At 47.6% G+C, this 15899-nt stretch overlaps 1 protein-coding gene across 1 annotated transcript in view; it reads left to right on the forward strand.

The window, feature by feature from the left end:
- Positions 1-15831, forward strand: part of ADA (adenosine deaminase) — a gene marked incomplete at its 5' end in the record, with an annotated part of 38704 nt that extends 22873 nt beyond the window's left edge. The window contains 6 exons of the mRNA XM_025191950.1: positions 1687-1811; positions 8316-8387; positions 9805-9906; positions 11290-11357; positions 11866-11995; positions 13470-15831. Of these exons, the coding sequence (XP_025047735.1) occupies positions 1687-1811; positions 8316-8387; positions 9805-9906; positions 11290-11357; positions 11866-11995; positions 13470-13571 (599 nt within the window). The remainder of the gene's footprint in view (positions 1-1686; positions 1812-8315; positions 8388-9804; positions 9907-11289; positions 11358-11865; positions 11996-13469) is intronic.
- Positions 15832-15899: the final 68 nt, after the last annotated feature.

Below are 15899 nucleotides of genomic sequence, written 5' to 3' on the forward strand. Positions count from 1 at the left end.
TCTTCATCAGTGACTTGGATGTGGGTGTGAAGTGTATTCTGTCCAAGTTTGTGGATGATACTAAATTGTAGGGTGAAGCGCACACTCTGAAGGGTAGGGAATGATTGCAGGCAGACCTGGACAGGTTAGAAAAGTGGGCAGTCCACAATAGGATGCAGTACAACAAGGACAAGTGTGGAGTGCTGCACCTAGGACGTAACAATATCCAGCACATCTACTGGCTGGGAAGTGACCCTCTCAGCAGCACAGAAGTGGAAAGGTACCTTGGAGTCATCGTGGACTCCAAGATGAACATGAGTCGTCAGTGTGATGAAATCATCAGCAAAGCTAACCACACTTTATCATGCATCAGCAGATGCATGACAAATAGATCCAAGGAGGTGATACTTCCCCTCTGTGCAGCATTGGTCAGACTGCAGTTGGAGTACTGCATCCAGTTTTGGGCGCCGTACTTCAAGAAGGATGTTGATAGACTTGAGAGGGTCCAGAGGAGGGCCAAGCATATGGTCAGGGGCTTACAAGCCAAGCCCTATGAGGAGAGACTGAGGGACCTGGACCTCTTCAGCCTCCACAAGAGAAGGCTGCGAGCTGATCTTGTGGCTACCTACAGATTCATTAAGGGGACGCAGCAAGGGATCAGAGATGCTCTGTTCTCCAGGACGCCTCTTGGGATAAGAAGGAACAATGGTCACAAACTGACAGAAAGCATATTTAGGCTGAATATCAGGAAAAACTTCTTCATGGTAAGGGTGGCCAGAATTTGGAATGGGCTTCCAAGGGAGGTGGTGCTCCCCCCTACCTTGGGGGCCTTTAAGAGAAGGCTGGATAGGCATCTGCCCAGGGTCATCTGACCGCAGCACTTTTTCCTGCCTAGGGAGGAGGTCGGATTCGATGATCTGTTGAGGTCCCTTCTGACCCTAACATCTATGAATCTATAAAACTTTATTGTAAAAATATATAGATCCTGGATCAAGAGCCCGAAGTCCTGAATTCTGTTTCTGGTAAATCAGTTCACTTGGTCTGTGCTCAGTCATCTCATAGGTGAGAAGGAGCAAGATCAGTTATCCCCCTTTAGGTGCTTATAGCTTTGTGAGTGAAAAGCATGATACCGCAGCTACGCATTCAGGTTATTAATGGCCAATGACAGTATGATGTTTGGGGACACAGCAAATGCACATAACTTTCTTTTTTCTTTGCCTCTGGATGTCATCCCAGCCCACTCCAGCCTCTTTGCCTGGCCGGTAACTATTTGAAAGCTCAGGTGTGATGCTGGGAGTTATTTCCATACCATGGAGTTGGGCACATATGTTCTGGAGTGCAGTTTCCTACAATGCAATCTCCTGTGGCCAACTCCTGAAGTGAGTTTGTCTTCTACTCCCCCATCAAGGACTTTAATGTAGGAGGGCTCCCCCTTTTAAAGCCTGGTAGTTAGATCTAAAACATATCATGCCTAGATACCTTAACAGCCAGTGGAGTCACTTGCTGATGAGCCTGTTTCTTTTTGGTCCAGATTGCAAATCTGCTTCTAGTATTTTGTTGCCTTTATGGAGCCCAGAAAATATCCTGAATAGGAAATTCACTTTGTGTTTGTTCATGTGAGCAACCGCATAAGTTTGTCAAGAGTATGGAGTGTTGTCTCTGTAGAACATTCTTCCTGAATCATGCTGCTGGTTTTTTTTTTTTCAGATTGGTCCTCCGAAGTGGTGGAGCTGTGCAAGAAATACCACAATAATTCAGTTGTAGCCATAGACTTGGCTGGTGATGAGCTGTTGAAGGCTGAAACCGACCAAGGTCATAGGAGGGCTTATGAGGTTTGTTCAAGAAATTTCCTGAGGTTAATGATAAAGAACTTGCATCAACTTCCTCTTAATTAGTGAAGAAACAGCACATTGTGAAAAGAATCTGCCAAGTAGTTCAGGCCCCAAAAATGTCTCGCCAGGCTTAAAAAACATATACTTTAAAACTAAAACATCTTTTATTTGAATTGCAAAGTCTTACTTTGAATTTAAGTTGCTAATGCAGTGATATCTAGAAGCAATTTAAATAGAAATAGTTTTCTTTTTTTTTTTTTTAAATGTGCCTCAGCAGTGTTTGCAACCCGAGTTTTGCAGTACAGGACTGGTGCACACAGCTGTGTAACTTGGAGTGGATAAGTAGGGCCCAAGCCCTGGGCACCAGAATAGCATCTCCCCTAGGAAGTCTGCCAACAGCAGCAACAACAGCCAGGTTCAGGAATGAGCAGCAGCAGCCGGGGCTGGGCAGATCACGCATCCCTCTCCCACAGGGATTTGCCCAGGGCAGTGTGTCCGTTTCTGCAGCCACTGTTTCTCTTGCCATGAATCCCCTGCTTCCATTGCCACTGAAAATGGGATCTGCAGCAATTGGCAGAAGGGCAGGTGGTCGCACTCAGTGGTAAGAGAATAAGGGGCTGTCTTCTCATGTTGCTTTGCATGATTGGAAAAGTGATTAAAAAAAACTAGTTCCAAAAATGAAACTCACTTGTCTCTTTGCCATAAAATGGAACAGCTGAGCAGATCAGACAACAAAAGTTCTTTCGGTTTCGATAACCTACAACGATAGTGGAGGAGATTAATTTCTTGTAGTATTTTCTCCTTCCTAAACTGGACAGTATTTTACAATACCTTTGAGCTACAGCAGCTCCCATGCACGCCTCAGCTTCCCACATGGAGAAATCTGAGGCATTTGTCAAATGGTTGATTTTATTTGTGGAAATAGAAACATTTGGCAGAGATAAGGTTGCTTTGGCCCATGGCAGGTTCTTAGTCTGAAATATCAGCAGATTGAAACCAGCACTTGGTGTTGGGTGGTCAGCTAAAGCAAAATGCCCTAATAAGAAGGAAAAGCTGAAGGGTGAGGGGTGGGTATGGACGAAATGGACTGTTGTGTTGTGTGGCCTTGAACAGCTGTGCTCATATTAGGTGTTTCTATGGTGTATAAAGGCCCAGGGCCATGTTTTTAATTTTGTTTTAAATTGATTCTTTTCCGTACTTGCCATCATCTTTCAGTGAAATGCTTAAGGGCAATGTTTTACCGAAGTTTCTTGTAATAAATGAGTATATTGAATAACTAATGTAACTTCCTCAACTATCATACTATTCTTATACAAGAAGAATCGGTTAGCTGGTCATAAGCTGGCATCTAGGTAGTTTAAAGGTGGATAAACAGTTGTTTTCCCTCTTCTGTTAATTAATCCGTGGTCTACTCCAGTTGAGGGGGTATTGAAGTCTAGATTTCTCACTCCTAATTGTTCTGGTCTCTAAGCCAGTGACTCACTGAGACTCTATAAACACCAGAACAAATCACTTTCCAGTTTGTCAGGCTTTCTTAGCCAGCATGGCCATGGAATGCTTCTTCTAAATACTGTCCTCATGCTGGAGCTGCTCACGCTAATAGTGTGAGGGATAATATGTCTTATGAAATGAAAGAGGCTTATGATGAGGGGACCAGATGGCTCCCCTTGGACTAGAGTTCCTAGGTGGCAGATGTCTTCCCATTGAAACTGTGCCCAGGAGCAGTTGATGGCTGACAGTAAGACTGTAGGTAGTGACAAAAGTTTGGATTCAGTATAGTAACTTGTGAGGAAGGAACTGGGAAGGCCATGTGTAAACCTCCACAGTGAGTTCAGGATAACGTAATCCCTAAACTTAGATGTAAAGCATAGAACCAGAGGGAGAGTAATACCCAATCTTTTCCTTAGATGGAAAGTTGAGGGATATTTAGGCCATTTCCCAGGGGAGGCTGTGCTGAGAGGGAAAGTGGCAGGATGTTTTCCCTGGCCTCGCTCTTCACTCCAGCTCGCACACGCACACAAATCTACCCTGGAATGAGCCATCTTTCTGTTCTCTGATCTTGGCAAAGCATCTTGGCCAAAGGGCTTTTGTTATATAAACAAAAAAGAAAAATGAGAAAACACATGTTTTTTTTTCCCCTCGAGGAAAACCCATGTAAATCTAGCGGCTGCAGTGAAATCTGCCCTGGGGCTGGAGGTGGAATCTCGGGAAGGAGCAAGGCAGCCACCTCAGACACTGGCTCTGTGCAATAATCCCCAGCTCGCTGCGGCCAGTCTCAAACATTCGAGAGGATTAATGTGGTCATTCTCTCCGGAAAATCCTCTTGACGTTGACCTCAGACCTGGCTGGAAACAGGGTGGAACAGCAGGCTGTGAAGTTCACTCTGGGCTATGTTGCCTCCAGACGCAGCCTGTGTCTGGAAACCTTTTGAAGTGTAATGCCATTTCAGGTAAAACTCGCTTGTTTTCAAGTCAGCTGCATCAGAGCTCCCGTGGACTTTAACAGGAGTTGTACCTGAGCAAGGCTGTGCCCACCTCTGCTCTATCAGGCGTTCTCTTGCAGCCTTAGCTGGGACTATCGATCTTGTCTGTCCAGGGCCTGCGAGTGGACCCCAAAGGCTACCCCGGCTGACGTCCGGGGGGGGGGCCCTTAACTCGCCTGCCACGACTTTGAATGGAACCTCAGTGGAGGGGTTCCCCTTCGAGGCAGACTCCAGGGCCGTCATGCCTCTCGGTGGGTACTCACAGGGCTCTGACCTCCCCTACACCCCGGCCACTCGCCGCCTTCGGTTGCAGGTCTTCTGGCCCTTTAGCGTCCCTGGTTCCTCTCGGTCTCTACCCTGGCCTCCCGTGGCTCTCCAGCCACAGGCCCCAGTGTCCCTGGGCCACGGCTCAGGCGTGAAGGCTCCGAGGCCCTTTGGTCCTAGACTCATCTATCCCTTTCCCTAGCTCCCTATTCCAACCACACTGTGACTCGACGTGCGATCCCCACCACCGTGTTTGCCGGAGAGATGTGACCAGCGGGCCAGGAGGCCACAAAGGAATATTGCGTGCCCCTCAGTCTACGGGCCCTGTGTTTTCCCAGTGCCTCAGTGCCCCAGACCTGGTTGCTTGCCCCACTCGGGGCTCCCGTCTCTCCCTTAGGCTCGACCCTACTCCAGGGATGGCAACCCGGTTGACCCAGGTCCTATGGGTTGCGGCTGACTCTTCTTGGGGATGCTGTGGGCCCATCTGCAGGCTCCCTTACTCCATTAACCAGCCCCACTTGGGGTCTTCTGCCACTCACCCCACGGCTATCCCAGTTGGGGTTCCCGTCGGCCCCGCCCTCGTTACATCTTCTCCAGGCTTTCCCATAGTTGCTCTGGTTTCCCCGGCACTCGTCGTCTCCTCTGCTCCCCACTCACCGCTGCTCCCTTCATCAGCTTACCTGCCGGCTCTTCTGCTGGCTTCTCTGCCGGCTTCTCTGCTGGGGCCTTCGCTGGCTCCTCTGCTGGCTCCACCCCCGTCTTCCCAGACTGACCAATGCCCTCCGCTGCCGGCTTCTCTGCCAGTGCCTCCGCTGCCAGCTTCTCTGCTGGAGCCTCCGCCGGGCCCGCTGCTGGCTCTGCTGCCGGCTTCTTTCCGGTGCCTCCGCTGGCTCTGCCCCCGTCTTCCCGGGCTGCCCGACGCAGCGGCTGCGCCTTTTGGGCCATGGGCTTCCCCGTGGAGCCGTCGCTCACCGGCCTTCCTCCTGCGCCCTCTGGGCCGCCTTTTGTTTCCGCCGGGTGGCGTCTCCAGCTGACGTCACCCGGCCCCAGCTGGATATGAGCGCGGCTGACGAACTGCGTGGGCGGTTTCTCCACGCGCGTTTCCTCACACCTTTCGGCCCCTGCAGAAGGAAAGTTGGGGCTTTTTTCTATTTTGGTCTGGGGTTCTCCTGTAACCCCGGCCCCGCACGAGACAAAGGCATTGTGGTCTCCAGCTGTTGTCTCGTCTCTTGATGGTGTTGCTCAGAGTTGTAACCTTATGGCCTTTCTTGCTGACTTCCATGTCCTACTCCTTGGAGGGCAGTGGCAAAACTCTCACTTGATTGCAGCTATCAGGAGAAGGGCTGTGTCCTGAGAGTCCAGAGCCTGATAGTAAACCTCCTGAAGTCAACACGGGTCTTTCCCAGAATTCTTCAAATTAGGAATTTCTGAAAAATTAACACTGGAAAATGAGTGTGAATAGGCAGTCTGGTAATCTCAGCCCTTGGGTAGCAGTCTGAGTTTCTGACCCATGCAGAGCAGTCAGTAAACATGTGTTTAAAATAAGTTATTGCTGCAGGCAGGGAGCTTAGACTTCGCTTCAAATAGGATGGCTTTTCCTGTTAGCATCCCAGGCAGAGTGCTGCCTTTCCTGGGTGCTGAGCTATGAGTGCAGCAGCTGCAAAATTTGAAAAACTCTACAAGGACTTGAACAATTCAGAGGTTAAAAAGAAGGTCGCAGCAGTCGCCTGAAGGAACGTGTGTGTGCCCGCTGTTAAAATCCCTGTAGCACCCACCTGGTGCTCTGCTTCCTTCCCACCTTCTCATGCTGCTGAATCTAGATCCTGTCATTGAAGCTCTGGGAACATGAGAATCAACACTGGTGTCAAATTTGCAGTCACTGCAATGAGAGCTTCCTCCTGCCCCAACCTCAGCCAGCAGGTCTCAGTGCTGCCCTTAAGGGTAAGGGAGTTTGGTTCAGTGAGCCCTGTCCCTCTCTGCTGAGGTTAACTGCCACCAAGAGGCACAGTTGCATATACTTTAGGCATTGGATTCAAATTTCCTTAACACTTTTCACCTGAGAAGTGAGCTCTGCCAGATGAATGCCTTACTCCCACAAGGGGGACTGCCTTACTGGACTTGGTGTTGGCTACAGGGGAGGACCTGGTAGGGGAGCTGTAGATTCGTGGTCACCTTGGGGACAGTGACCACCACCAAATCGAATTCACCATATGGCATAGGGTAGGTAAGATTACTAGAAGGCACAGTGCAGCATAGGACCCCTACTGAACAAGGAGGAGCAATTAGTGACAGAGAGGGCACAAAGCTGAGCTATTCAATGAGTTTTTTGCCTCGGTGTTCAGTCTCACCTCCGTCCTTGGAAAGGTCTTTGAAAAGATTATGAAGGATCTGTGGAAGTCCAGCGGCAAAAATAATGCAGCAGGGAAACCAGCATGGATTTGTAGCAAGTAGATCATGCCTGACCAATCTGGTTTCATTTTATGACAGGGTCACAAAATGCTTAAACTCAGGAATAGAGGTGGATGTAATTTTCTTGGACTTTAGTAAGGCCTTCAATTTGGTATCTGATCCTATTCTTATAAATAAATTTAGAGGCTGTGACATAGATGTTTACATGGTCCGGTGGGTGGCAAATTGGCTTGGGGGTCGCACCCAGAGAGTGGTAGTAGATGGGACGGCAGACCTGGACAGGTTAGAAAAGTGGGCAATACACAACAGGATGCAGTACAACAAGGACAAGTGTGGAGTGCTGCACCTAGGGTGCAAAAATATCCAGCACATCTACTGGCTGGGAAGTGACCCACTCAGAGCACGGAAGTGGAAAGGGATCTCGGAGTCATAGTGGACTCCAAGATGAACATGAGTCGTCAGTGTGACAAAATCATCAGCAAAGCTAACTGCACTTTATCATGCATCAGCAGATACATGAAAAATAGATCCAAGGAGGTGATACTTCCCCTCTATGCAGCATTGGTCAGACCGCAGTTGGAGTACTGCGTGCAGTTTTGGGCGCCGTACTTCAAGAAAGATGTTGATAGGCTCGAGAGGGTCCAGAGGAGGGCCACTTGTATGGTCAGGGGCTTACAGGACAAGCCCTATGAGGAGAGACTGAGGGACCTGGACCTCTTCAGCCTCCACAAGAGAAGGCTGAGAAGTGATCTTGTGACTACCTACAAATTCATTAGGGGGATGCAGCAAGGGATCGGAGATGCTCTGTTTACCAGGGCGCCTCTTGGGGTAAGAAGGAACAATGGTCACAAACAGAGAGCAGATTTAAGCTGGACATCAGGAAGAACTTCTTCACAGTAAGGGTGGCCAGAATTTGGAATGGGCTCCCAAGGGAGGTGGTGCTCTCCTCTACGTGGAGGGTCTTTAAGAGAAGGCTGGATAGGCATCTTGCTGGAGGAGCGGACTTGATCTGTTGAGGTCCCTTCTGACCCTAGTATCTATGAATCTATGAAAGCTGCTTTCATTCATTAGTGTTGTCTGGACTTCCCTAGCACATGGGCTGGGGGCACCAGTGTCCTGTCTGTGTGCATGCACATCAACAGTTTTTTTCCTCCTTATTTTCCACGTGTTGCTCCAGTGGAATGAGCTGATCTAGTAGGTTCACTGTTCTGAAGCTCTCAGACAAAAGGCTTGTTGGAAGTAATTCATCTGGGAAGGGGCTGTTGTCCCAAGAAGCTGGGTTATCCTTTCTTCATGCCTCTCAAAACTTACAGAAGCATTTTCACTCCCTGCTGTTTTTTTCCCTCCAGGAAGCTGAAAGATGTGGCATTCATCGAACTGTCCATGCTGGGGAAGTTGGGCCTCCATCTGTCATCAAGGAGGTAAGAGATTGCAACACAGCAGTAACAGCACTGCCCTGCATCTCCATATTATATATTATAATGCAGGGAACAAAGAGAGCAGATTTAACTCCTGCTGCACCATTCACTAGCTCTGGGAGGTTGCCAAGTTTTCCTGTTGCTCTAAGGGAGCAAAGTCAGTGAATCAATGAAGGAGAGAAGCAGAGACCTAGCTCTTACACTGTGGGCATAATATGACCTTGTGGCCTGATTCAGCCTGCGGTGGGACTTTGTCCAGCTTGTGGCAGGTCCCTCAGTCCTGCTTGGCCCAGGTGCCACCTGGCCTGTGGCACGTTCTGCCACCCCTGGGCATGCAGGGAGGCTGGGGCAGCTCTGTGGCTGCACTCCAGTTCTAGACAGCCCAAGTGGCAGTGACTTCTTACAGCTGCTGTCACTGCTAGCCCTGGCCCCATGGAGACTGGTGGGAACCAGCATGCACAGCCCTGCCCACACCCACTCCAGACTTGCCCCAGCCAGTGCAAACCAGCTTTGGCCCAGCCAGGACCTACAGACATGGTCCCGACCCTGGCTTGCCTTGCACCTGCTTTGGACCTCCCACCCAGTGGCACCAGCAGTGGTAGTCAGGCAGAAGCTGCTGCTGGGCACGGGAAAAGTGGCCACCTCCCCCTTGCCACTGCTGGGCCCTTCTTGCTGAGGCCACCCAAAGGAGCCCGCGCCTGAGCTGCCTTGTGGCTCCTTTCCACTGCCACTACTGCCTTGCTGGACAGCCTGGAAGTGGCACTGATGGTGCTGGTGACAGCAGCGGAGAGGAGCCACAGGGCAGCCCAGACATGGGCTCTGGGTGACTGCAGCAAGATGGGCCCAGCAGTGGCAAGTGGGAGACAGTCACTTTTTCCCCCTGCACTCAGCAACAGCTTTGGCCTGGCTGCCACTGTTGCTCAGCATGGGAGGGCAGTCTGGAGCAGGCACAGGGCAAGCCAGGTTTGGGGCTGTGCGCATAGGTCCCAGCTGCTCTGGAGCTGGTCCACTTCAGCCAGAGCAAGTCTGGAGTGGGTGCATGGGGAACTGAGGTTGGGGCTGTGTGCTCAGCTATTGCTGAGCACTAGTGGCAGTGGTGGGGAGGAACCGCAGGGCACGTGGGCTTTGGGCTGTTACAGGGGTGGGGGATGTAGACTGTCCCATGGCATCTCCCCAAAACTGCCCACGTGGCCTGCAGGCCCAAATAATTGTCCACCCCTGCCTTACACCACGATCAAAAGAGCAGATGTCAATGGAGCCCCCATCCCAGGTGCATTGGTGGGAGATGGGAGTCCTGCCACTAGGATTGGAGTCCTGGAGAGTTCAGAAGCTCCTGTGGGTCAGGTCCCCACATAATACTCTTTGGAGAAGACCAAGCTCTTGCACAGAGCTTGGAGATCTGAAACATTTTATTCTGCAGGCAGTCAGCTTACTGAAGGCTGAGCGGATTGGCCACGGATACCATGTCATGAATGACCCGGTGCTTTATAAGGAACTGTTGGATAGGAGAATGCATTTTGAGGTAATGCCACGTCTTACAAGGATGGCAGTTTTGTCTACCGCAGAGTTGGAGAGCAGCCCTCCGTTCAGCTGCATTACTGCCCAGGATTTTGGATAAATTAATATGAACTTAAATGCTTTTATAAGAAGGGTGGTGCTGCCACCACCTGGAGTCCAAGCACTGACAAGAGTCAGAGTGAAAGTCTTTCCTAGATCAGCTTGGACTCCAGTGTGGCTTGGAGTCAGAGCCAGGCATACGGTGTTCTGGCATGTGTTGTACTGTGCTGGTGAGCAGTAAAGCAGTGTCACGTATGGGGAGATAAGTTTGGGTTCTCTGCTGTGCTGAATGCTGAAGGTCATGCCCTGGCGGCATGCTCAGCCCTAAAGAAAAGGGGCTTGTGACAAGCAGGGCACTGACAGAAGTGATGGTTTGCGTGATTAGGCACCTGACCAAAGTGCACAGCTGTAGAGCGCTTTAAAAATGCCTGATCACATGACAATCTGAAACTTCATTACATGAGGGTTCAGATAAAGGCACTGCAAAACGAAGCACCTTCATTAACACTGTCAGCGCACACAAGGAGCAGAGCTGGGCTGAAGTAGCCCAGCCCCACCTCCAGTGCTGTCTTCAGAAAGGGAGGAGAGGGAGTTCAATCTGGGGTTTGCCCAGCCTGCGCTGGAGGGTGGAGCGGGTGGATTGGAGCCCCCCTGAAGTGGAGTGCACCATGAGTTACAGCTGGAGGCTGCACATCTGTCAGCACCCAAAGTGACCTCAGTCTGCTTGGAGCAGCCTCCTCTGTCTGTGCAGGGAGATGCCTCCACTTCTTTCCAAGCCATGGCTGTAGTGCTAGGCAGAATGGTGACAGGTGAGATCTTGGAGGATTTTGTGTGCCTCTAAAAGGTACCAGACTTGGAAGACATCTCCTTCCAGTCTTGAAAACCACCCAGCCTAGTCCTTGGCATAGAGTAACTGTTGCAGTACCCTTTGCAGAGACTAGTTAACTAAGAGTTTTCATTTGCACATAGTCATAGGCCAGTCTCTCATGCAGAGAAGTAAATACGACACAGTGCTTGAGGCAGGGCAGGGGGAGAAGGGGGATTTTGAAATAATGAGAGGCTTCTGTATGTGGGCAGAAAATTATGGATTTTGGAATGATGAGAGGCTTCTGTATGTGGGCAGAAAATTATAGCTAATAGGAAAAACATTTGCTCAGCAGAATTAGGAGCGAGTGTGTGTGGCAGACACTGAGAGTGGATGTTCACTGTTTTTGCAGGGCTGTAAATCACTGTGGTACTTTCTGGGTAAGACTGCCCAGAGGGCTTCACAACTTAGCAGTCTGTGCAGCAGCATTTTAAGTGGATGGGGTTGACTGCTTCTCTTTTTTTTTTTTAACTACATAAACAGACCTGCCCTTGGTCCAGTAACCTCACTGGAGCATGTGACCCGGACTTTAAGAAACACCCAATAATACAGTAAGGCATTTAAATAATACTTTATTATTTTAAAGTAACTGCTCAGACTCCACTTTCTTTCTAGCTACTTTATTGCCTCACATGAGAAATTAATTCAAGTCCTGTCAGAGCGGTTTTTATCATCCTTCTTGGTGGATAAACCACTTCGGAAGAGGCTGCAGCAAACATGCTGATGGGCCTTATCCCAGAGAGCTTTCTGTTCTCTCAGTCCTGCCCTGAACTGACAAGGCTAAGTCCCAGGGTCAGTGTGTTGCCTTCTTCTGCCTGGTTGTGACCAGCATGGTAAGGGCTGGGCTTGAGCCTCTGTCCAACAGATGGTTTGTTGTTCATTTAAAAAAATGGGATGGCAAAGCTAGGCTACAGTTAGGAAATGCAGGTGGGTCAATACAAATTGTGGCTAAACTGGGTAGAAGGTTTTTTGTGTGTTGCATTCATGCAGGTGTAAAACCTGTGCTACCCCCTGGTATTTATCCTGCTGTATCTGCCCTGCTGTAAATTGTTTTTCCAGGTTTAAGAAGGATCAAGCCAATTATTCTCTAAATACTGATGACCCGCTTATTTTCAACTCCACAATCAATACTGATTATAAAATAGCTAAGAAATACATGGACTTCACTGAAGAGGAGTTCAAGAGAGTTGTAAGTTGGCCTGGGAGATACTATGTGAAGTAAGGCTAAATCCTACCTGGAGATATGAAACCAAAGAGATTTTGGTGGAATTGAAAGCGTGGGGCAGAATGCGGAGTTGTCACATGGGGCGGTGGGAGGATAAGCTGCTGAGTCAGCTGCAGTGGGGGGAGAGGACATGAGCTGAGTGTGCATGCAAGCTGCAGATAGCTGCCTGAAATGAATAAAGAGCACGGGGAAGATTCCAACGCTGCTTTGGCCAGCCCGAGATGCAGAGGCACAGCACGTGCAAGTCTAACTGAGTGCTTGGGGATTTGCTGGGACCAGGCTGGGGGGCAGGATTGGTTCGCCATGTTCCTTAGACTGACATTGAGCAATAGCCCATGAGGAGGTGCTGGGAGCAGCGCACTAACTGCTCTTTCCTGTTCCTCTCCAATGACTGTGGGCCGGACTTTCAGGAGCAGCCTACAAGTGCTTTGCAATTGCATTCAATGCAGAGTGGCTGTTTGCTTCTCTGCTGGTGTATATGTGTACTTATATTTTTGCGTGCATCTTGGCATGGGAAGAGTTCTGAAAATCTCCCCTAAAAACAGCCCTTTTCATCTACTTTATACCTAAGATACACAAACAAGAAAATAGTCAGAATGTCATTTGCATGTGGGTAATTACTGGTGCTTTCCATTCAAGGTGCATTGGCTTGTTAGGAGAGATATAGATAAATGAAAGCTAAGGAAGTTCCTGAAGTCGCCCTTTCTTCCATAGCTTGGAATTCAACTAGTTTCCTTTTCAGCTAGAGCTGAAATGGCAGAATACAGCTTTGCAGGAGAAACTACTGACCTGGTATCAGGTACTTCATTTAAGAAGGGGGATTCACTGCATCCTATAGAGGTGACGCATTTAGTTTTTCCTTCCATCTATAAGAAAGTTCCACACCTTATACTCGTAACTCCATGGTCAGTTTGGCTGCAAGGTCTTGTTCCCTTCTTGCTCTTGCCAGATATTTTCTTTTTGTTTAACAGCAGGAAGCTTACAACAAAAAGATGCATTATCCACACCAATGGCAAAGCAAGCCAGGGGTGAGCTTTGATGTCACAACAGCAGCAGTTTGGGCTGCCTCTTTTAGGGCCCTGTCCAAAGTCCATTTAAGGCTTTCCCTTGTCTTCAGTAGGTTTTGGATCAGGCTCCTAAACTGCATGTCTTAGAACCCTGCAGAGTTTTTGAAGACCCAGTGTTTATCTTGGCAGCCTTTGGTTTTTTGCAGACCACTTAGGAGTGGTGGCAGGTGCAGCTTTTTTGAAAATGAGACTGCAGAACAGAGCTCCAGAGTAGCAATGTGAACAAGAACTGTTCCTTTTATTTTCACAAACTCGCCTGCTAGCTCACATTAGTGCTCATATGCTTGTGTGTGCACAGCATCACACTCTGACTTGTTGGTATCACTCAGATACATCTCTTTCTCTCTTTCCCCACCCCCTCCTCTTTCCAGAACATCAATGCAGCTCAAGCCAGTTTCCTGCCTGAGACAGAAAAGAATAAACTTCTCAATAAGCTGTATGAAGCCTACGGGATGGCCCCCAAAAAATCCTGACTTGGCCTCTACCAGCCAGCATGGTGCAGTAACCTCTTCCCACGTAGAAGTGACTCCTCTGTGCGCTAGTGGGAGCAGCAGGGAGGAGGTGTCCCAGCATCAGCTCCTAATACTGATATTACTATGCTAACATTTCCAGTGCTACACATACATTATAAAGCAACATTTCCATGATCCCTACAGTATATACCTACCTACAGCAACCGCATATCCTGGTGCTACATTAATTGAAACCTAATTTTCTATAATTATGATATGCAAACTTATTGGTGCAATTTTCTGGCCTAACTTTGTTGTGGTTGACACCTGTTTTTGTAAAACGATTTTAGTGAGAGTGGTGACCTTTGCTATGTGACTTCATGTCACTTCAGTTCCTCTGCCCTCACTCATCTGCCTTAGTCCTTGTCTGCACTACAAAAATAGCCATGTTTAACTGTGGTCATATTCAAATAATTTTTTCTTGTCTGTAATCTTACTACAAGAACCCTGTGTTAATGCTGATAGGTACCTAAAATCAAATGACAAGGTTTATTGTCTTTAATGGTAAGAAAACAGTTATAGCATTGTTTGGCCACTTTTATTTTTAAACATGGTTAATCTTGTATTGTAAATGGAGACTGTGAACAAGACGGAAACCCCAGCAGTTGTTCCACTGAGGTCTTCTTCTTCCAGCAATGTAGTATTTTTTTAATTTAACAATTTATTTTGCACTTTTTGGTTTAAAAACATCTGTAAAAGAGGGCCTTCAATTTCCAGAATGTCACTTAATGAAAAAGCATGCATCTCATTGGCTACAGGACTCTGCAGTGTGCATTGGGAAAGCCCAGAAACCTGCTGAGGGTTTTTTTTGCCTGTCCACACATGTAAAAACTGCTTTAAATTTATAACTTCAGGCCAGACTCTTCTCTGGGATTCCCCACTCTGGTATTCTGCATCTAGGGGAACTCCTGAGAGCTTCATTTTGTTTTTATTCTATTTTCAAGGATCTTAAAAAGATGGTAACCTTCAGTTGTCCAGCTCTCTTTCTGACCTACGATAATCTAAAAGCACCATTAATAAATGAATGAACTAAATGAACAGATTAGTAAGATAGGGTCCAATATCTATTACAATGACCCAAATATTTTCTAAACTGCTTGTGCTATTAGCAGAGTTCTTGCTGGAAGTCACATTTTTAGTATGTTCTGAGAATTTTCAAAGAAAATGTTAACCAGAGTTCTTAAGGCAACCTGGTGCTTTATGACACCTCTCTTTGCAACAAAATGATTGCATCTTTGGTTTACAGTAGATTCTCTTCTGAGAGTTTGTCTAAAGAGTTAAGAAAGGTATGTGTGTGCTGAGTGCTTCAGTATAGCAAGGGACTGCAGAAACCTGTACCACAAAGCTACCAACACCAAAACTGCCTTTGATAAAGGGCTGTATTTATCATTATTGTGGATATTGAAAGATGGCTGAAATTGAAGCAGTCAGTCTCAGACCTCAAGCCAGGGAATGGGATTCTTCCACTCTTTTCTAGGCTTATAATACTTATTTCACTTGGGTTATAAAATGTTCTTCTTATAAATACACTCTGCATATATATATACACATATATATGAAAATGAATTATTTTGTTATTTTTATAAGGCAAATACAACATCAGTTTTAAGAATGGTGACATTGTTTGAACCAGTTTCCCTTTCTCTCATATTTTTTGTAATATCTCAAAAATTCACTTTTGAAGAACAACAGTTCACCTCCTGGAGACCCAGAGCAACCTGCAAGTCTGGTTTAATAAAGTAACAAGTTTGTATTAAAAGTGCTTCAGAGTTCTGTTTGACAAGATAAGGAAATTCTCTGTACTGTAGCTCTATGTGACCCGGCTTAGAATTGTCAGGATAATGGTCTTTGAATCTCAAATGCATTTTTAAAAGGTATCTGTCAGCATTTTGCCAAGATATTAAAAATTAAACAAAAAAATCCACCCACCTTCCAACCTCAATAGCTGTGATGACAGCAGGAGCTAGAAAAAGTGTCAAATGTTGCAAGGTCTCTTTGTTGTCCTAAGGACAATTTTAGAACTTTCTTCTCTCCTGCATTTCTTCCAGTCTGTGCAGACGGTCACAAAAGCAGTGGGGTCAGCGCAGTTGCCTTCCTCAGTGTCAGCCATCTCCTAACACACCCCAGCTTTTCTCAACAGGCTCTTGCTGCTTGAAGAGAGCCGGAAAACCAGACATGTGGGGAAAAAAGAGGATGATGGGATCAACCTGCTCTTCCCACTTAATATAAGTCTAGTTTGGAAAAGGTGGTGTTGAAGTCTGCACTTGTCATCCCATGATAGAATAGATG

Source organism: Alligator sinensis, unplaced genomic scaffold, assembly GCF_000455745.1.
Source record: "Alligator sinensis unplaced genomic scaffold, ASM45574v1 scaffold76_1, whole genome shotgun sequence".
Classification (NCBI taxonomy): Eukaryota; Metazoa; Chordata; order Crocodylia; family Alligatoridae; genus Alligator; species Alligator sinensis.